The sequence below is a fragment of the Bombyx mandarina genome, chromosome 10 (genome assembly GCF_030267445.1).
Source record: "Bombyx mandarina strain Sakado chromosome 10, ASM3026744v2".
Classification (NCBI taxonomy): Eukaryota; Metazoa; Arthropoda; class Insecta; order Lepidoptera; family Bombycidae; genus Bombyx; species Bombyx mandarina.
In genome coordinates this window covers 8762978-8785638 of record NC_143217.1, presented here as the reverse complement: position 1 = coordinate 8785638, position 22661 = coordinate 8762978, and the positions used below count along the sequence as shown (strand labels likewise).

The 22661-nt window shown below is 38.6% G+C and overlaps 2 protein-coding genes across 5 annotated transcripts in view; one reads left to right on the top strand and one right to left on the bottom strand.

The window, feature by feature from the left end:
- The window catches only part of Nup154 (nuclear pore complex protein Nup154), a 13609-nt gene extending 8463 nt beyond the window's left edge, over positions 1-5146 (top strand). For all 3 annotated transcript variants that reach the window (XM_028186497.2, XM_089730373.1, XM_089730374.1), the window contains 7 exons: positions 161-254; positions 337-517; positions 804-1032; positions 1676-1910; positions 2279-2399; positions 3331-3511; positions 4223-5146. In XM_028186497.2, coding sequence (XP_028042298.2) covers positions 161-254; positions 337-517; positions 804-1032; positions 1676-1910; positions 2279-2399; positions 3331-3511; positions 4223-4294 — 1113 coding nt within the window. In that variant the 3' untranslated portion in view covers positions 4295-5146. The remainder of the gene's footprint in view (positions 1-160; positions 255-336; positions 518-803; positions 1033-1675; positions 1911-2278; positions 2400-3330; positions 3512-4222) is intronic.
- Positions 4828-22661, bottom strand: LOC114252027 (neural cell adhesion molecule 2). Of its 2 annotated transcripts, none has more exons than XM_028186498.2 (16): positions 22456-22661; positions 19242-19359; positions 18120-18316; positions 17284-17421; positions 16623-16826; positions 15841-16022; positions 15164-15314; positions 12178-12314; positions 11271-11427; positions 10379-10603; positions 9223-9404; positions 8206-8395; positions 7320-7502; positions 6531-6850; positions 5630-5974; positions 4828-5559 (listed from the first exon to the last, which is right to left on the bottom strand). In XM_028186498.2, the coding sequence occupies exons 1-16, from the start codon at positions 22532-22534 to the stop codon at positions 5479-5481; spliced, it is 2889 nt and encodes a 962-aa protein (XP_028042299.2). In that variant the 5' UTR covers positions 22535-22661; the 3' UTR covers positions 4828-5478. The 2 variants fall into 2 exon arrangements, with proteins under 2 accessions (XP_028042299.2, XP_028042301.2); XM_028186500.2 differs by having other exon boundaries at positions 19242-19356.

Sequence of the window (22661 nt, the reverse complement as noted above, 5' to 3'; positions counted from 1 at the left end):
AGTAATAATGGTAGCGCCAGTGAGTTTAGTCTATCCGACTGTGAAACACTTGGACTATAGACAGTAGACTGGTCCAACCGGACGCTATCACAAATATCCCTGTTGAATTTTTTTTGAAAATTTTTCGCCTCGTTAAATCTTGTCTTTTCCTTGGTTTCAGGGTAGAAAGCTGGTGTGGGAGTGCTTGTCACGAGATGACGAACTGTTGCATGTCGCCGTTTATGAATGGCTAGTCTCCAAGAATCTCGGTTCGGGTACGTGCATGTCAGAGATAAAGTTCTACGACTGAGACGAGGCGGGAATGGAGCGAAGTGAACATTTCTGATAACATTGCAGAATTATTGTCGCTGGGGAGGGCGCCACCTGCCTCATTGCGGACGTACCTGCAGGCGGCGGCTAGATCGGCGCCGCCCGCAGCTTCCCTCCACCTACTGGACCTGCTGTGGAAGGTCTTAGAGAAGTGCGGAGATCATCTCGCAGCCGCACAAGTCCTAGAGGGACTCGCTACTAGACCGGGGTATGCTTACTTTCGTTCTGTATCCATTAATTAATAATAATATTACAATGTGATGTTTAAGGGTAACTTGTATACTCGTTAATGGGCATTGGAGGTAAATAAAAAAAATGTTTGTTGTTGTTTTGTATAATTAATTTGATGCCATCGTTATTTCAAGTACTTTATAATCTTGGAAACCATATTTTTAAAATGTGCGCTGTAAACTTATGGAGTTCGAAATTAATATTTACCCACATAAGTAATTTGCTTGAGAATAATGTCAGCACGTGTGGTTTGGTATGTGCAGGTCGGGCGCGACGCTGGCGCAGCGCATGTCGTGGCTGTGCGCGGGCGTGGTGTGCGTGCGCGGCGCGGGCGCGGGCGGCGGGGAGGTGGTGCGGCGGCTGGAGGAGGCGGGCGAGGTGGCGCGCGTGCAGCGGGCCGTGCGCGCCGCCGCCGCCGCCCTGCCCGCCGCGCGCCGCCCGCCGCCGCCGCACATGCAGCGCCTGGACGACGAGCTGCTCGAGATCACGCAGGTGCTCACACATCTTAAATTAATTTAAATATTTATAAAAATGTCTTTATTATGCTCAATCATCTTGAACTATTAGCGTTTTTATCAAATACCTTTTATCCTTATCTATACATATAAATAAAATTGGAATGTCTGTTTGTAATATTGAAATAACCGCTTTTTACTACATGCATATGAATATATGTATGGTACATACAAAAAAATATATTTTTTTACAATTTTTGTCTGTCTGTCTGTTTGTTCCGGCTAATCTCTGGAACGGCTGGACCGATTTTGACGAGACTTTCACTGATAGGTAGCTGATGATATAAGGAGTAACTTAGGCTACTTTTTTTAAACTAGCTTCGCCCCGCGCCGTCTCCCGCGGTACAAAAATAATCGCAGGTAAAATCGCGGGACTCGGCTATCAATAATAAAATTTAATGTTTCCGAAGCGAAGCGAGGGCGACTCGCTAGTACATAATAATACCTTGACACTTACATATTTTTGAAATATCTGTCAAATTTTCAATTACTATAATACACTACAATAGATATTTTTTTAAATCTAAAACATAATTAAATAGCGTCATGAACTCGCAGCTTAACTTAGCCCGTCTCGACTGCTATTAAAGAAAAGTTTTTGCTGTTTATAAATCTGACAGCTGTATGAGGAGTACGCGGACCGCTACAACCTGTGGGAGTGCAAGCTGGCCATCGTGCAGTGCTCGGGGCACAACGACGCGCTGCTGGTCGAGAACATCTGGAGCAACATTCTGGCGGAGGCGGAGGCGGCCGCCAGCGCCCTGCCCGCGCCCGACGAGAGGCTGGCCTCGGTGCTCAGTAAAATCACCACTCTGGGACGCGAATACGTCAACACCGGACATTGTTTCCCGCTGTGTGAGTGTTTAGCAGTTCCGCTACGTTATTTCGGACCTTCCCGATCCACTAACGGTGCTTTTAGGTACCCCAAGCACCGGTCATCGTTCTCGTGGAACCCGTCGCTTGCGACGAAGGGCTCGACGAGTAAATTAACCCTCAGACACAGCCCACTGAGTTTCTCGCCGGATCTTCTCAGTGGGTCGCGTTTCCGATCCGGTGGTAGATTCTGCGAAGCACGGCTCTTGTTAGAAACGTCGTCAGGTTTGAGCCCCGAGCTCCTCTCAAGGCTCTCAGCTTAGGTAGAAAAAAAAAGTTCCGCAAAATGACTAAAGCGAACAAAACAACTTTATTAACAAAAATAATCTTTTTTTTTTTGTTAATTACAGATTTCATTGCACGCCAGTTAGAAATAATGAGCTGTAAACTTCGAGCGGATCAGAGCATGGTGTTCAAAGCGATTCTAAGTATCGGAGTCTCGCTGGAACAAGTACTGGATATTTACATCAAGTATGGAAATTTTATTTACATTATAATTTTTCGTCCAGTTATTTGTGTTTAGGTATTTGCAGTGTTTTTTACGAGTCACGTAAGAATCTAATAACGTCTAAAGAAGTCATTATAAACAGTCGTATATTTTAATTATAGTCACGAAGTCTGTCGTTTTATAAATAAATTATGATAGTAATAAAACAAGAATGTATAATAAATAAACTATCTTTGCTAAAATATGTTGAAAAACTTCTGTAATGTTCAAAGACATAGAAAAATTATGATACCTACTTTACTTCATTATGCCTGCGAGAATTTCAATCCACATACCATGGTACAGTTGGTACCAACCAGAACATGAGCCTGGACAAAAAAATACAATTAAAATTAAATGTTTGTGTGATGTTTATTTTACCAGTCTTAACACTAATAAATATGTTCGTTTTTATTCTTAAGCTTAATTCCTATATTGTTGTAAATTATAAAAAAAGCTATATTTCATACTAATCACTCATCTCTTTACTCATCAATAATCAATTTGAATCATCTCTCGGTAGTAGTTTCAATTGTATTGTGTATGGGTTATGCGGTGCCCGAAAGCGCACGCTAGTAAGCCAGTGTGGTTAGTGTGAGTTTTTAACGTTCTCGATAGCGTAAAAGTTAACTCAAATTTGGAAGTTTTATTTTTATTGCCTAGATGGGTGGACGAGCTCACTGCCACCTGGTGTCACGTGGTTACTGGAGCCCATAGACATCTAACCACTTAAACGCCACCCACCTTGAGATATAAGTTCTAAGGTCTCAGTTACAACAGTTGGAACAGCGCCTCTAGCGGCAAACGTAGGCAAACGTTTAAACTCCATACAAAATTTGAGTTAACTTATACTCTGTCGAGAACATTAAAAAGCTCGCACTAAGCCACACAGATGTAGAGTTGTCGTGGTCGCAGGCTGGTGAGCGTGAACGAGCGCGTATGGCTGGGCTGCGGCGAGGAGACGCACGCGTGCGGCGCGGCGGCGCGGCTGCTGGAGGCGGCGCGCGCGCACGTGCAGCCGCTCGCAGCGCACGTGCGGCGCCGCGCGCTCGCCCGCTGCAAGGACCTACACGAAGCCGCCCTGTCCGCGCTCCAGGTCCGTACTTTGTGACTTCTCTTTTAGAACTAACGAAGACTACGCTTGAAACCTTTTGTAAATCATTATTTTAATTCGATTTATCAAAAAGAATTTGTCGATAAATATATTGTGTTAGTATTTTTTTTTTATCATACCTATGCTGATAGCTTTGAGTGGCTATGTCAGCTTCACCCTAACGTGTAGGTGAGCTCACGAGGCTCGAACCGGAGTGATGCTAACACTGACCCTAGCAAGAGCAGTGCTTCGCAGAATCTACCACCGAATCGAAAACGCGACCCACTGAGAAGATCCGTCGAGAAACTCAGTGGGCTGTGTCTATTATGGTTTAATTCGCTCGTCGAGCCCTTCGTCGCAAGCGACGGGTTCGACGAGGACGGTGACCGGCCCTTCGTCGCAAGCGACGGGTTCGACGAGGACGGTGACCGGGTATTAGTAATGATATAATAAGTAATGGTATGTTTATTGTCGAGAAGCATATTTGAAAGAAAATTGCATATTTGAAAAGCCGTGGTGTTGCTTACTGCGAAAATAAATATTATGAGGAGTACAAAAGATTCCTTGCAACTGTCCGGGCTTGTTGTGAACGGTTTCATGCAGAAGATGTAACTCTCGCCTGTTAATTTAATGATTCCTTTGTTTCCTTTACATTTACAGTGTCACATTTGCCAATATATTACAGAAATGTATTTAATATGTCATTGTTAACAGGCTCGTCCCAACACACAACACCTGATAGAAAGGTTGTCAGTCGCACAGGCGCACCTAGATCGTATGGATTAATGATAAGTTTTTAGTTATTATTTTCACTGAAACATTTTAGTTTTTTTTTTTAATTCTGTTCAGTCTGATTTCGTCACCTTTTTTGTTCAAGACTGATATTAGTATATTAACATGGATTTTTAATTTTTATATACTAAACAATGTACGTATACTTTGGGCAAATATTCATTAAAATAAATCTAATATTAAGTATCCCATCTATAGCTGAGCGTCATTGAGTAAAGCACAGAGCCAAAGTTTATAAATGAATTTAAGCATTGGTTACAAATTCAAAACACAGAGTGATAGTTTTCATATAACTTTCACTTATTTTTAATATTACCTCTTAATTCGCCTATTTGTACTATGTTAGGTTATTAAATGTGATGAGAGCTTAATTTCTTTGCGTGATTGACATTTTACCAAAAACTGGTTTCAATAAAATATTTCTAATTAGTTGTAATAATAATAATTTGTTAGTAAATTAAATCAAAAATTGACTGTTGATAAAAATAACTATTGAATAATTTGATCATAAATAAAAACATGGAATCTTGCTTGTTTATTTTTTTTATTTCGTTTCATTGGTACAGTTCTCAGATATAACTAATAACATTTTAGTGTGCACAAATATTTAGACTATACATAATTAACTGGCAGAATTGTTTGTTCCGTTGGCAGTGAATAATAACATTGAATTATAATGAAAATGTTTTGTACCGTATAATGTAATAGTCACGGTTATTGTTCCATATAATATAATACCTCATTTAATCATGTATTTCAAAAAGTGATCTAGTTTAATTCTTAACTGATTTTGTGAAGAAAAAAAAATGTTTCTATTTTTGTAAATAAATATTTATCGTGTAACAATATTCGTTTCATTAGTAAATCTACTGAATAGTGAGATCTAGATTATTTGGTAAAAGGTGTAAGATTCTCTCATCTTCATTACATAGTATAAAACATGTATGCTTAAATCTTTAAAACTACGCACCGGATTTTGATGCGGTTTTTTTTAATAGATAGAGTGATTGAAGAGGAAGGTTAAATGTATAATAACATTCATTAAATAGTGGAGAAATCAATAATAAATTACAGTTTCCGAAGCGAAGCGATGGCGGGTCGCGATCGCTTCGCTTCGAATAAATTAAAATCCTAAAAATGATGTTGAAATCGTTGTTACTAAAAAGTACATAATGCTATTACAGTCCGCACTCTCTTGGGGTAAAATAAGCTTTGTAAGTGGGTATGACGCTAGCGGTTCCGAGAGTGCTCGGCGTTTCCTTTAAAATTAAGAATTCGTTAAAAAACATTCGTCTACGATGAATCGTCTTCAAAAGGATTAGTATTTACCTGGTGCCCGCGGTGGTCGTCGTCAGGATACGTGTACACGCTCGCTTGCGTCGCGCTAATTGTCGGCACGACTCCGACAGTGTTCATTGACGATATCGCATCGTTGTACTGTTGATATTTGACTGGCTCCTTTCCGGTGGAGTTCTTCTTTACGACCGTCGTGTATGTAGGCGTGGCTTTCGGTATATCCCGGATCCTGGTTGCGGCCCTGTAGGTCCCGAACTCGTCCGGCGGGGGCGGCAACGAAAATCCGTCGGACGTTTGAGTTATTTCGGAAGTCTCGTCGCTCAGTTCCCTGCTTTGTTTTTGCCTCGTTTTACGCGGTATCGTGTAAAACGTGTTCATCTGTAAGCAACGTAAATTGTTGTAATAATAATACAATCAAAATCAAAACCTCCATTAAAATTTTAGCGTGAAAGCGAGATAGATAGATGTTCCCAAGACCCACGTTCTAAGTCTCAACCCTATTGTGTCTTCGCTGCATAGTATAAAACAAAGTCGCTTTCTCTGTCCCTATATCCCTGTGTATGCATAAATCTTTAAAACTACGCAACGGATTTTGATGCGGTTTTTTTAATAGATAGAGTGATTGAATTTAAGGTTTATATGTATAATAACATCCATTAAATAGTGGAGAAATCAATAATAAATGACAGTTTCCGAAGCGAATCGAGGGCGGGTCGCTAGTGGTCTTATAAACTAGACCGCATGACTGCCACGAGGCAGATAAAGGCGAGATAGATCAGTATTTACACAAATTTTGCTTGCTTTGTAAATTCACTATGAGATTTTTGATACATATTCCACAAAAAGATTTCTTAAGAATTTGTTTTTGTTGTTTTGTTTTATACAAATAAACGTTTGAGTATCGCCGAGATGCAAGCTGCACAATCAGTCGTACCGGCTTAGGAACACCGTAACTCGTTTCCGGCGGCAGATGTAGAACCAAATGATCGCACAAGGCATCCGTGTCCCTCTTCCTGCTGATGTTCTGTAGCGAGTGCACTCTGCAGTTGTTCCCGTAGCGGATGACGTCGTTGCACTTGCTCGAAGGTTCTGGCTCGGTATCGTTCGCGTAGCGCGCCGAATGAAACGAGCTCGTTCTCCTCACGTCGAAATTCTTCGACGGGTACCTCGAGACGGCTCGCCGGAACGACTCCGTGCGTCTCACGTTGCACTCGCTCCCGTCTTCGCTGCCGTGGTAAGTCTCGCAGTTCGATTCTTTAAGAGAAATACATTTTGTAATTAAACCTTATTGATTATATTTAAGACGCGGTCATATCTCTGGTCTGGTTATCATATAACTATGGTGATTCAGAAGCGGGACTGTCGCGGTTACTATTTTTTTTCATCTAAATGAAATGTGTACGTTTACAAATTTTGTCAAAAAAAGTAATTTCAGTCTATAAGTGAGTTTATAAAGTAGAAAAAAATGCAAGTAACGGTATTCAAAATTTTCAGTTATCTGAGTATATTAGCCATGTACATCAATCAGGCAACTGTGTGCTTAGTGCGAGTTTTTTTTTGGTTCTCGTATGTCTGTATGGAGTTGGAACGTTTGCATACGTTTGCCGCTAGGGGCGCTGTTCCAACTGCATAAAAATTTGAGTTAACTTATAAGCTATCGAGAACGTTAAAAAACTCGCACTAAGCACACTGAGCGTGGGATATTGGTGGGCAGTAAGCATACCTTCAGTATTGTAGGCGCAGAGCGGCGGGTCCGAGTGCGGCCGCGGCAGGTCAAGCGCGGAGCCGCGGTCGTGTGCGCACAGCACGAGCCCGCACGCCGCCAGCGCCACTAGCGCCACGCCACCGCACAGCGCCAGGGATAGCGTCGTTATGTTCGCGACAGCGCTCTGGGGCTGATCCGGGTCTAAACCAACCGACACAAACTTTTTTTTTCTGGATTTCGCTGGTAGCCTAAGAGGCTATTCCAGCTACGCCCGGACGGGTAGGTGAGCTCACGAGCTCAACCTGAGAGAATTTGCTAACGCTAGCCCTAGCAAGAGCAGTGCTTCGCAAAATCTACCACCGGATCGGAATCGCGACCCACTGAGAAGTTTCGGCAAGAAACTCAGTGGGCTGTGTCGATGGGCTAGTTCGCTCGCCGAACTTTTCGTCGTAATCGACGAATTCGACGAGGATGGTGACCGGTGCTTGAGAGGCCTAAAAGCACGGAGAGTGAATCCAGATGATCCGACAAGACATGTTTCGGGTGACGGCGGCTTTGCGTTGCCCCGTCGCGGTCGGATAAGGACACAAACCATTTTCTAGAAAAGTCTAATAAAATTAAAAAAAAAAAAAAAAATTTCGATGTGCATTAAATGGATCCCAGAACATACTTGAAAATATCATTCGACTATTTTATGCCCCATTCGCTCCGTTATTATAATAAGTAATCTAAAGATTTATATTGGTAAGGCGATACTTTTGTCGAAACACCAAATGAAGTATGCATAATTTTAAACGGGCAATAATTACAGGAAGGGCGTCTTTCGCTGCTCGAGTAATTACAATGTGCAATTTATATGATAATACAGCTAGCCATATGCGAATTATTGAGGTACCAAATTAACCTGGAATGTTGTTAATGATGTCTTCTTTAAGAATTTCTACACTATCACTTTCCCCTTTGTCATTTACTGCAATTACAGTAAACTTGTATCTTTCTTGCTTCGGTTCCGCTATTTTAAATTCCGGTTCTGTACTCACAATGGATATTATGAGTTTATCTGTGTCTTCCTCTTTGACGAAAAACTTGAAGCGCTGTCAAATTATTTAACGTTTGAAACATAATACATGGGTACATCAATATTTTTCAATTTTTTTTTTTTTTACCAGTAATAGTAATGGACAGTGTATCTACAATATACAGCAGATATTTAGGATACATTTTAAATCCTAGCCACACTGTAAGCTACTGTTAAGTATTAAAATTATTTAACTTTTTGTTGACGCCTCAATATTAAGATTTTTATCACATTTTCTATTTTGATTGATTTTCTATTTTTGAAAAAAAAAAGGATAATGGCTGGCGATACCAACTACACAAAAAAAGGAAATCGGTAGTATTGAACTATTTTATTTTGAAATAGCTTGAAATTTTGTTAGAAATTTTGAATGTAGACGTACAAGAACTTAATCTTCTTTCACCACTGAAACTGTAGTATACGAAATTTCGGAAATAATAAAACAAAAACAATAAAAGCGTAAGTAAACGGTAAAAGTAATTTTAATTATATGTAGATATAGGTCTTTAAAACCGAAAAAAACAAGGTCCCTGCCTAATTATTTATTTTCCATATTAATTTTCCACTGGTGGTAGGACCTCTTGGGAGTCCGCACGGGTAGGTACCACCACCCCGCCTATTTCCGTCGTGAAGCAGTAATGCGTTTCGGTTCGAAGGGTGGGGTAGCCGTTGTAACTATACTGAGATCTTAGAACTTATATCTCGAGGTGGGTGGCGCATTTACGTTGTATATGTGTATGGGCTCCAGTAACCACTTAACACCAGGTGGGCTGTGAGCTCGTCCATCCAGCTAAGCAATAAAAAAAAAAAAAAAAACGGTATAGATAATATATTATTATTAACCTGTGGCAATCCCCCGCTGTGACCCTTCTCACAATTAACAATAATGTCTCTTGTTTCAGTTATCAAAGCTTCACAATTAGAAGGCGGTCGTGGGATCGTTTCATCTGTTACTAAATACGTGCAAGGGGTTTGCGTGGCTTCCTTATCAGGCACACCGTTGAGACCCCAACAAAATACTGTACCTGTTTCAATAGAAATAAACAAATAAATTACAATATTTATTGAAACAGGAAACTGAGTTCAAGGACATGTCAGGCAAAACATCATTTTTTTATCATTATCTTGAAGCTCCCTTAGGAGGTCTACTGGAAGTGATTTCTTAAAGAAATTAGCAGTGCCTCTGTACCTGATTTATTTTTATGCGTATATTTTAGATGTGTTTATACGTTTACCTAATACACAATTAAATAAACTGTGAATTTTGTGTAATCCACCACTAGCGTGCTTATCTATACTAATATTACAGAGCTGAAGAGTTTTGTTTGTTTGAACGCGCTAATCTCAGGAACTACTGGTCCGATTTGAAAAATTCTTTCAGTGTCAGATAGCCCATTTATCGAGGAAGGCTATAGGCTATATAACATCACGCTAAGACCAATGCAAGCGGAGCACCAATGAAGAATGTTTCAAAATCGGTGTTATTTTTTCTTTTTTGAGAGCTTCCGCTGCGTGCGTTAGAGTTTTGCTAAAATAATGTATGACAGAATTGTTCCCCTTTAAAAGACCTAAAAAAAAATTCGCGACACCACTGGTGGTAGGACCTCTTGTGAGTCCGGACGGGTAGGTAACACCGCCTTGCCTATTTCTGCCGTGAAGCAGTAATGCGTTTCGTTTTGAAGGGTGGGGCAGCCGTTGTAACTATACTGAGACCTTAAAACTTATATCTCAAGGTTGGTGGCGCATTTGCGTTGTAAATGTCTATGGGCTCCAGTAACCACTTAACATCAGGTGGGCTGTGAGCTCGTCCACCCATCTAAGCAATAATAATTAAAAAAAAGCATATATCTATGTGTTAAGGTTGGCTCACTATAACATTTTTTATGCTAACCAAATTTGTTCTAAAATAAAACATTATTTGTGAAGTATACCACGCGGACGAAGTCGCGGGCAAAAGCTAGTAATATCTAAAACTAAAAATAAAATTTATTAAACTTACTGTACGCTGTATTATTTGGTCGTTCATAAACCAATATTGGTTCATCTGTTTCCTTCATAACCTGGGGATGGTTGCGCAGCGTGGTGATGTTCACGGCTGCATTGACCGAAATCCAACGGTATGAGATTGGCTCTGGATTTGCTTTGACATTGCACGTCATATTTATAGACTCCTCATCGCCCAAACCGTATTCTATTATCACTGAATTTTCGCAGTAAGCTGGATCTGGAATAGGTAACGTTACGCAAATAAACATTGAATATTAATAGGTGTTGCTGTTTGCTTACTAAGTTTCTAAGAGAAATTTGAGAGGAGCCAATTTACTAGTACTTGTACAATGTACTAGTTACCGTAGTTCTGCTGATTATGGTCGCGAATCAGTAATGCGTTCTGGTTTGTAAAGTTGGCTAGCCGTTATACAACACAGTTGAGACATAGACTGCAGTTTTTTTATTGCCCTTGTAGGCAGACGACCCACCTGATGGCGAGTGGTTACTGTCGCCCATGGACTTCAGCAATGCCAGAGACAGAGCCAGGCCGCTGCCTACCGTTGATGTCAGAATGTTGGTTGGAGCTTTCATGTCCTATAGCCTATGAGCTTGGGTACAAACTTCTCACCAGGTCGACTGTGAATTTTTATTTAGAGTAATAAATATACTAGAAAAGTCTAATAAAATATTTAAAAAAAAAAAAAAACCAAAATAGCACCTGTTGTTATAATAACAGGTTATTTCGGGCGTCACACATAAACTAGTCGGCTGACTTCATTCGAGCAAACTAAAAAAATGCAGCCAGAGTTTAAGAAAATTATATTTTCATACATATGTCGATTTTTTTTTTTTTTATTTGCTGCGCTAAAACATCAGAGTAAAGCTTCGTAAAATCATCTTACACGTGACATCTATAAAAATCGGTTCGCTGTCTGTGAACCCCTCTTCGTTATGTGCGGTACACATGTATTTGCCGGCGTCGCTCTCAGATATATTCTTCAGGTCCAAAATCGGGTGTAGTTTATCAGTTACCTCACCTTCATTGCCTTGTACGGCATCCTAAAAGTGTTAATAATTATTGAAAAACCATACACATTAAGGAACAATCAAGAGCAGAACAGAAATTTAGTTAATAATAATATTGAATATTTTAAAATGCCACAGAAAACGTACTAAGCACTGTTTGCTTCAACTTTTCGTGAAGGAATTGTAAAAAGGAAGGGTTATGCTTTAGCGATATGCAAGTCAGCACTTATAGAAAGTATATAATTATTGTTACAATTAACGGAACTGTCATTAACTTTCTCATTGACACAGCTTTTTATAGTGAACGTTGAGGATAAGACTGAAGAGACACCTGCATTTAATAACAGTTATTTTCGGTATTAGATAGACGTTAATTATATCGGCTACAACATATCAATCCTAATATTCAGAGATTAATTTTCAGTCAGAAGTCATTATGTATACGGTCTCTTTCATTAGCAAAAAATTACCGTGGACTTCGAGAGCTTCTGCTCCTATTTTCTTACCTAGGTATTTCTTTTATTTTTATATCCTTCATTTAAACAAGAACAATCTAAGATACTGTCAATACCAAGTGTAGTGAAGTAATAATAATTAATTCCGGTTATAACAAGTTGTAGGCCATTTTTGCTTTTGAACAAACAGTAGATAAAATTGTCGTAATCTTTGTATGTAGCCTGGAGACGTTTAGAATAAAGCCACCTAAAATTTGCTACCTAAAGCTTGCTGCTACCATGCTTGATAAATTTGTAATAGGTTTAAAAGAAAACGGTGTATGCTTACCTCATGAAACCACATTATTTGGTCCACAGATGGATTAGCTAGATAGCTACAAGCAAGCGTTACGTTAGAGCCTTTTGCAACAGCCAAAGTATTATTATTTAATTCTCCTTCAACAATAATCTCTACAACTGGAGGGTCTGTAAGAGAAAACCTTTCGTATTTTATGGGTGTTTGCGTGCGTAATTACTGAGCCCGTCTCTCTTGGTTGAGCCCGTGTTCGGCACATCATAGTGAAATTGGAAAGGCCACCGGCCACCAGAAAAAAACCAAAAAAAATCGGCCCGTACCGGTATGCCATCATTATCCCATTAGATACATTCTATTTCATATTTCTGCTGCGCATTTACGCATTTCTATTTAAACAACCATTATTAAGCTACAGTAGAGACTTCGACATCATGTACGCCAATTACGCTGTGGTACCTTAACACTTAGGTGTTTAAGCTAATTTGTTCGCCTGGTTACAACAATGAAAATAAAACCTTTGCGTCATCATTTAGTGTCATTAATGGGCGACACACACGGTAACGATGTATCTTTGCGATATTTTTGTGCAGTCAGTTTGTGTAGTTTTATCGGGCGTAGGTACATACGTGTATGATATATCGTATCATATCTTATTGGGCAAATGTAATCGATATCCACTACATTTATTTATTTATAACTTCTTATACTAGAAAGTATGAAGGCGGACTTAATGCCATAGGAATTCTCTAACGGTCTACCTTAGGGGAGTGCAGAGATGAAGCTTGGTAGGTGTAGTGTGAAGGTGATATTACTTAAAAATATGTGTATATATAACATACATAATATTTATAGATACAAATACTCGTACTTAAATAAATAGATATACATAAATATTTACATATACATATCATAAATATATACATATAAAAACATATATAAACAAATATTATCAATTAGATGACTTTGCTAACTCTCTGAGAAACAGTTCTCGAACCTTCGTATTAAACGCTTCACGTGTAGTGGCCGACCTTATTTTGAGTGGGAGCGCATTCCATAGAAGAATAGACTGAATAGTGAATGAAGAATGTAAAAAGTCAGAACTATGTGGAAGACAGCGAACAAGAAGATTGTGAGAAAAACGAAGATTTCGGCTGTGGTCAGACCCTAAGTATTGAAAAGAAGTAGTTAAATAAGCAGGTGGATTTGGGGAGTGCAACAAAGAGTAAAGAGTACTGAGAGCACGCAAGCTACGGCGTTGACAAATGGGGAGCCATTTGAGTTGGGAGCGATAAGAAGATACGTGATCGTATTTCCGAAGATTATAAATAAATCGAATACAGTTATTGAGAAGCCGGTTAAGTTTATTGAGTAGATCTGCATTCAGGTCAAAGTAGCACACATCACCATAGTCGATCATGGGGAAGACCAAAGTTTGAACGAGCATTGTCTTGGTCTCGGGCGGAAGGAAATTCTTCAGGCGGTAAAGCATACGGAGTGTAAGTGTAACTCGCTGACACACGGAGATGACCTGGGCTCGCCGACTCAGACTGGATTCAATAAGTAGGCCTAGGTCCTTTACAACTGAACACCAGTTGATGGTTGAGCCATCATATATAACCGATGGGACATATGCCATATCCAACCGATATAACAAGCGTTGACTTCCAATAATAATAGCCTGACATTTGGCGGGATTCACGCTTATGCCGAAACTGTCAGACCAGGATTTAATGTAGGACAGGTCGTTATTTATTTTTCCAACTGCCGAAGACACACTATCGACTCCAGCCTGAGCATAAAGCTGCAAATCATCGGCATATAAATGGTACGCACATTGAAGATTTTCGATAATGAGATTAATAAAAAATTATAATAGTAGAGGAGAAAGAATGCCGCCTTGAGGAACGCCAGAGTGCAGATCACACCAACTAGACGAAGACTCGTTGATGTGTATCGACTGCTGATGACTTCGAAGTTAGGACGAGAACCAATCCAATGCTCCAGATGACATCCCAAGATGGGAGAGAATGGATGAGAGGATGTCGTGATTGACGTTATTAAAAGCGTTTGAGAAGTCTATCAGAACCAATACCGTAACCTTTGTGTCCTCCATACCTGCTCTAATATCGCCAATCACTTTAAGGAGTACGGTAGTAGTGCTGTGGCAAGGTCTGAAACCGGACTGCAATGTACTCAATAAATTGTGTGAATGAATAAAGTTGGACAGTTGTTTGTGCGCACAAGCTTCTAAAACCTTAGATAGGAAAGGAAGTATGGATATAGTTCGGAAGTGAGTAACAAGGGTAGGATTCGGTATTTTAGGAAAAGGAATGACATAAGCCTTACGCCATTGGGAGGGAAACATGTTGGTACTAAAGGAGAAATTAATGATGTGGGTATAGTGAGAATAAGATGGTCTAAAGCTGTGGTAATCATACGACGGATGATTTTGTCATAACCAACAGCATTAGATCTAATGGATAGGATAATCTTTTTAATATCATCTGAAGTCATTCGCACAGCTTATTATATTATTTATTTATATTTGTTTATTGGAATTATTCTACAACAAATGGAGCAACTGCTCCGATTATAGTCCCGATTTGGCTTATTATGTATCTTGTAATAATACAGGTAATAATAATATTACAATGGTAAAGAAGCGGAAACAAATGGTCATTCAAATTACATACCACTTACTTATTTTATTGAAATTGATACTGAAATAAGCTAACGTAAATAAAGGAAATACAAAAAAATAAAAATTAATCAAAGCATTTTTTATTGAAGCGAACGATCTTCGCCACAGTTGTGTTTTTATAATTCGATATATTTCGTGTTTTACAATATATTTCGATATATAGGATTAAGCCCGCGACGAAATGAGACTTTTAAAGATTTTTGAGAACTTTTGAAGATTTCACTTATACCGCGTGTGAATTGCACACAAACATAAATTAATTTTAGTAGGTATGGATAGTATGCAGCGAAGAATGATCAATCCTGGAAAATGACTCACACAAAACAATCAGAGGTATTCCTTGTGCGCATTCGAAGGTGTCATTTCCTCTTTGGTAGTTGAGGGCACAGCACGTCACGCGGGATTCGTCGTACCGACGGTCTATTGTCCATTGGACCTCACTAACTATTAAGCGCTGCGAAGGCTCCATCTATGACAAAAACACACATGTTTTTTCTTAACAGACAGCGTTCAATATGTTTCTACCCCCCATAGACACAGTCCACTGAGTTTCTCGCCGGATCTTCTCAGTAGGTCGCGTTTCCGATCCGGTGGTAGATTCTGCGAAGCACTGCTCTTGTTAGGGTCAGTGTTAGCAACACTCCCGGTTTGAGCCCCGTGAGCTCACCTACACGTTAAGGCGAAGCTGAAATAGCCTCTCAAGACTATCAGTATAGGTAAGGAAAAAAATGTTTCTATAAATGTCAAAACGCAAGAATTTACGTAAGCTAACATGAATTACAGATATACCTAAAGAAACAGTATTTTGGTTTATGCCTTGAAATTAGTGAGACTATGATTAGAGTAATCGTACCTCATAGTATCGCTGGACAATAAACGCATTTTAATTAAAATTACAAACTTTATTGTGGACTAATTAACAAGACCAACTCGTAAAAGAAAAGAAAATGACTAGGTAAGCCTACTATAAACGGTTCACGAATGTTATGACTCACTGTTATGTTCTGCTCTAAATTTACAAGCTTCGAATCGTCAAGCTTCCACAGCAGTGGAGGTGGGGGGTGTGCCCCAATTACTCTGCACTGCAATGTTATGGCTTCTCCAGTTCGCACTCTGCCTTCAACGCCGCCCGAAGTAAACGCCCCCTCAGCCCGTATAGATACAAGTTCCGGAGGCACTACGTAAAATTTAACCAGAAATTTTCGATTTCATAATACGAATCAATACGTCCTTTAAGAAATAATTGTATTAGGGTTGGCACTTGCATATTTTAATATACAGTAATTATATTATATCTTTATTCGCGGGGTATATGTTATGTAATTAAGGAATGGTAATTTACATCAACATATAAGGGATACGTTCCTAGGTGACAAAATAAAAATATACTTTAGGCATAGTTGTAATAAGGTCTATTTTACTAATTGCAGAGGATATTCGGTTAGATACTCACATATTGAAATCCTTTTGTACCAATGTTACCAATGTACCGATTAGATACGCGAATAAAGTAATCTTTTTTTTCTATTGCCGTTGTAGGCAGACGAGCATACGGCCCACCTGATGGTAAGTGGTAACCGCCGCTCATGGACATCAGCAATGTCAGGGGCAGAGCCAAGCCGCTGCCTACCAAAATTTAGCCGCGAAAATATAAAAATTGGGTCCGCGAATGAAGGAAGCGCGGATAAGGAGTTTTTCCTGTACACTAAAATACTACAGTATAAATTATTTTAATCGATTTACTTCCTTAATATGATAGATAGCTTTTTTTACTTACAGAGCATGTTTATGATAATGTCTATTGAAAGAGGCTTCGTTCTTTCATTATTTTTTGCGTAGCAGGTGAGTACGCGGCCGTGGTCTTCACGCCGGAGAGGACCGAACATTATGTTAGTGCGAACTCGTTGCTCTGAGAGTGTTGTCGATGAGTTCTTCAGGAGGCGTTGCTCTGTCCACCAGGATAGTGTCGCCTGAGGGTTCCCTGTCATTAACATGATTTAGAAACTATATTGGTGATTATTGTGAGAGAGATTTGTCTATATAAAATTTATCTTCTTCTTCTTTGTCCCCAACTTATCCCACTAGGTGGGATCGGCACAGCGAATTTTTCTTTTCCATTTTCTTCTATCCATTCCTATCCATTCTATCCATTCCTCTCTCTCTCAAATCATCATTCACACGCTCCATCCATGTCTTTTTCGGTTAACCTCTTAACCCACTACCTTATACTACCATTTCCATACATCTCCTAGTCATATGCATTTGCTCTTTACGCATCACATGTCCATACGACGTTAATCCTTTAATGATAAATTATATGAAAATAAATACACACAGACACATCAAAATATAAAATGCTATTAACAAAGAAGTCGTTTTAATCTAAAATAACACAACTTGTTATTTATTTTTGAAAAGTCGTGTTAGAGAAAACTTACCACCAAAGGCGACACAAAATAGATGTACTGTATCTCCCACGTAGTATGGTCCCACATTCCTACTGACGTTGACTCCTGCGCTTGCTTTCGCTACCTGAGTTCCGTTCTCGTGGATCACCCACAAGTGACGTGGAGGCTCTACATTAAATATGTGGATTAAAGCAGTGGTTCTAGGTAGTATAGATGAATTGTATTCCAGTGTCGGGCGATGCCGTGGTAAAAACGAGAAACAGTGAAAACTAAGGTAGACCTAGAAGTTTCAAACGATTAAAATAATTATAATTCAAGTAACTAGGACGCGCAGAATGATAGGTTTTTTATTAACTTTTTTTATATACCTTTTCCACTCACGACCTAAAGATAAATTTATATATAGTAAGTAAATTTTAATTCGACTGATTATAAATGTTTGAGTCAATTATTTAATTTATTTAAAACACTATCTTCTATCTGATTCTTTTCTATAGAAACACTTTAATGGTGTTTCGAAATATAACGTGTTACGTTCTAACGCCATACATTGTACCTAATTAAATTGCTAATTTCGTTGAAATGTTTACATCGCGCAATGGTTTAATAAATAGAGCGAATTGTTCCGGCGTTGTCAGCTTCCTCATTATCCGGCGGGCCAATTAGTGGAGGCGGCCGAAACACAACGTTTTGCTGTACAAGTAAAATTCACGTTCGGTAAAGAATACGTTTGTTTTGAACGATAAACACTGGAACTACTGCATCCGTAACATAAAATACTTCGGCGTTTATTTTATAAAAGAAAGGCTGTTGTTTAAAATGCAATAGAAAATAGATTAATATACAAATTATAGTTTAACACTAACCAATAACCAGTAATTGCACGTTAGTCTTGTGAGCAGGGCTGAACTCGAAGTCCGCGAGGCAGTGATAGAGACCCGCATCTGATGGTCGCACTGTTACAATCTGCAGCTTATCCATGACTTCAGAGTCTGAAGTAAAGAGTCGGTATCGACTGTCGGGAGATGGGTTGCTGTTTTCTGCACCGTCACGGAGGTCGCGACTGGTGATACAGGTTGAATGGAATGAGACTTCGTTAGCAATATATATTTTTTTATTAGTGTTTACATAGATAGATAAATAAAACTCTAGATCGGAAGCAAGGTTTTAAGGTGACATGTTGTATAAGATGCGCGATGCATTCATATCTAGCGATACGACTGTCCCGGTGTTCGAATCCCGCAATCAGTGTGCTTAGTGAGAGTTTTTTAACGTTCTCGATAACGTAAAAGTTAGCTCACATTCGTATGGAATGGGATCATTTGCCTACGTTTGCCGCTAGGGGCGCTGTTCCAACTGCATACAAAATTGAGCTAACTTTTACGCTATCGAGAACGTTAAAAAACTCGCACTAATCATACTGGTAACATTTCTTATAATGAATACGTACTTATAAAATATTCACTGACTTTCACGGTGAAGGAATAACATCGTGTAATAAAAATCAAACCCGCAAAAATGATTAGTGGCGGTAGGGCATCTTGTAAGACTGCACGGATAGGGTTACCACCACCCTGCCCCTATTACTGCCGTGAAGCAGTAAAGCGTTTTGGTTTAAAGGGTCGGGCAATCGTTGTACTATAAAATTGAGACTTAGAACTCATGTCTCAAGGTGGGTGGCGGCATTTATGTTGTTCATGTCTATGGGCTCCGATTACCACATAACAGCAGGTGAGCCGTGACCTCGTCCACCCAACTAACCGATAAAGAGTAAAATAAGAAACAAGGTGACCTTAATGCTGTTATTTACCTACTTATTCTCATGCATTATAGAGTGATCGTTATTTATACATAAATTAAATTTACTATTTATTGTTTTAAAAAATACTTGATTCGATATTACAGTATTGAAATTCACAGAGAAATGAAATCTATTGTAACAAAAAATATATTATTATTTTAAATTAATAATTTTAAACATACGATACCTATAGAAAGCCACCGCAGATTCATTACGATACCAGGCCAATATGCTTAGTCTGTCATTCTCGTTCTTGGCTGTGACATTGCAAGGAAGCTCTGCGCTGTGTCCCACAATGACTTCTACTAACATATAGGTATAAAAATAATACAAATATTAAATTACGTGAAAAATAAGTTTCAGTCGCACAATTGTTTAGAACGAGAAAAACCTTTCAATGTTATACTATGTATAATATTACTCTTTGTTTTTATTGTGCTCATGATTTATTATTTACTCGGTATACAATACAGTGTTTGTTATTTATCTACTAAATGATTTGTGTTCTCTGTTTCTCCGGTACTTCAATGCATTTAAGACTTCGACCTCTGGTCAACGAGCGGTGTCATAAACGGCAGGGTATAAGATTTTTGATAAACAAAGCACTTATGTGATGAACCGAAGTTCTTGTGCTTATTCGAAATTATATTATTATTTAAAATGAATCGAAAACAAAAAACAGCTGTGAATACAGACGTGATAGATTTCGCATCTGAATTTGAGTGGTAGAATTCGCGTTCTAATTATATTTTCCACGTATGTATTTGCGTGGAACTTTGAGGGTCCATTCTGTCCTTAACCTTGGTCGGTGGGTGAGCTCACAGGACTCAGCCACAAAGAATTTGCTAACATCTGCTCTAGGAAGTAGTACTTTGCTGAATCTACCACCGAATTGGAATCGCGAACCACTAAGATAAAATGTGAAGATCAGGAGGGCACATTTTGATTTCAATGAGCTCCGGTAAGCACTAGGCCGTGAGATCATCTGTCCGAGTATCAACAATTCAAGTCATAGTGTTATTCTAGAGTATTAAAAAATCTTTCTAGGTTTTACATAAAATTTTGTTCATAAACAAATTTGAACATGATTTTATTAGGTTGGTATGTATGTAGGTATATTTGTTTGTGTGTAACGGAATGATTTCCACAGATTTCAAGGTGTCTTGATTAACTTGAAAATTTGCACACGCATCAAAGACTGATGACTATAACAATACTGTTACATAAAAACTTGTCTTTTTTTCAACTTATTAATTATTTTGAATTTGGAACACGTATATTATTTTAAAGACCTTTTTAGATTTTGCACCATTTCACAGATATTTTCGTGTTCATTACCAAATTACAATATTATGTAATGGGGTGTTAAGGAAAATATTGAAGAAAGTATTGCAGTGATCGCCTTGCACAAAGTGGGTATGGAGCAGTAGGTCATATTCCAGACACTTCAAAGGCTTGGTATCAGGCGTATGTTCGCCTGGTCGCACCTGGTCACAGGGCACGAACTACCCAAGCTTGGCTTGAAACCAGCCTTCCGGACTTTATAAGAGCTGAAGACTGGCCCTCATCTAGCCCAGACCTCAACCTTTTGGACTTCAAATTATGGTCAGTTTTACATGGCGTGCTCTAAACGACACGGCGACATTGAGTGTCTTAAAAAATCTTTGGAGCTAGCAGTGGCGAAATTTCACTTGGAAACAGTACGTAAATCCATAGATTCGTGGCCAAACAGATTAAAAGTCTGTATAACAGCCAAAGGTGGTCGTTTCGAATAGAATTTTTTTTTTTTTGCTGAGACTTTAATAAATATGTAAGTATAAATTTTAATAATATTACGTTACTTCATTAAAAAAAAATGCATTTTAATTTGTAACAGAACTTATGGCTGGACTAGGACTAGGTACAATAACTTTATTACTTCGCTCTAGTACTCTGAATTAGGCCCTGTGTCAACAGGATAAAAAAGGTAAAATCATTGTTAGTTCGGCTTGGTATTTAAGTGTTTTGTAACTACATTTTTGTTGTTGTTTAGGAGCTACTGACAGCTAGCTTTTTCAATATTTTTTTATATTTTTCTCAAACTTTTCAATAACAAACAAATGTATATGTTATTCTTAAGGTACCAGTCATTATCGTCTAATTTTGGTCATTGGTTGAAGACTAGTATATCTAAAAGATTAAACCTATCCCTATCATCTAAACGGTTTGCTGGAAGAAAACTCATGAATGAGTTAAGCTCGCCTTTGTACATAGTATTTAGACATTCTTTAAATCTGTTTTTATTGTATTTTCTTTTTGTTTACAATAAGTATAAATAAATAAATAAAATAAATAAACGTTTCCATAAAGGTGTCACACGTTCGATACCGGGTTTATAATTTTTTTGAAAAGTATACGAACGTAGCTCTTATAATAAGTTAGATCCCGAGTTCTTATGGCTATATGTTAACTTAAAACAATGTTGTTTATTACTTGTCCGACACAATCGTAACGTTAAACTCTTAAGAACGTTTAAATACCGTGCCAGCTTTAGAAAATAAGTCGTAAATAAGAAACCGTTGCTCATCATTCCGTGAAACACAAACAAAATAGACAACACAGACGAGGCAGACAAAATAAGAATGCGATTTCATAGTCTGTAGAAAGTGTTACATGTAGGTATTATAATTATTTTGCACTGTCATGTTTGGTCAAGCCAAGTCAGGATGAACGATGAATCTTCAATAAAATTATACAAACCGCAACAGTGCTTGTTTGTAATTTGGTTTATAAATAAAATATTTAAAACGATATAGGTGGTTCATATCGACCGAGATATTTATTTCATTGTTATATTTTTTACAGAATTTGCTAAAATTGCCATTAATTATGTGCAGTAGGCACGCTTTGAAATTTTCGAGCGTCTGCTCAGAACGTTCGTGGGAACGTCTTTTAGATTTTAGATAAAAGATAGGAATCGAGATGGAAACACGCGAATGGTCATTATCTGTCACGCTGGATTATACTATAATTGGATCTGTCTATATTAGACGTATAAAGATATTTTATAGAAGGTACGCGGGTTCATAGGTCTCTAAAGTGAAAGTCGGCTTCTGTGAAGTCTACGAACATACATAGTTTGAGGTCGGAAATTTTTGTGATTGTAGGTGTAATCTTCAAACCAAATCTCGAGTTACTATTTAATTTTATTACTTGTGCAGTTTTAGTTTTCCAAATTGTTATTGTGTTATATCGGTAGGCAGCGGCTTAGCTCTGCCCCTCGGATTTTTGACATCCATGGGCGACAATAAACACTCACCATCAGGTGGGCAGTATGCTCGTCTGCCTACAAGGTCAATAAAAAGCATTAATTGGCAAATTTATTTTCAATATTTCAATTTATAAATTAACATTTCATTTACCTGTTTCAATAACTTCGTCGGCTATACAGCACGTCAATAGTAGTACACCTAAGACTACGATATGCACTATGCGGTTCATTGTCACACAACACTTCAAATCATAAATACGATATTCAAAATATCAGTGTCGAAGGGGCAAGTGCAGATTGGGCTCGAGCAGCGGACACGCGTTTCAATTGGCGAGCTCGGCCGCAATAAAGCGGGTT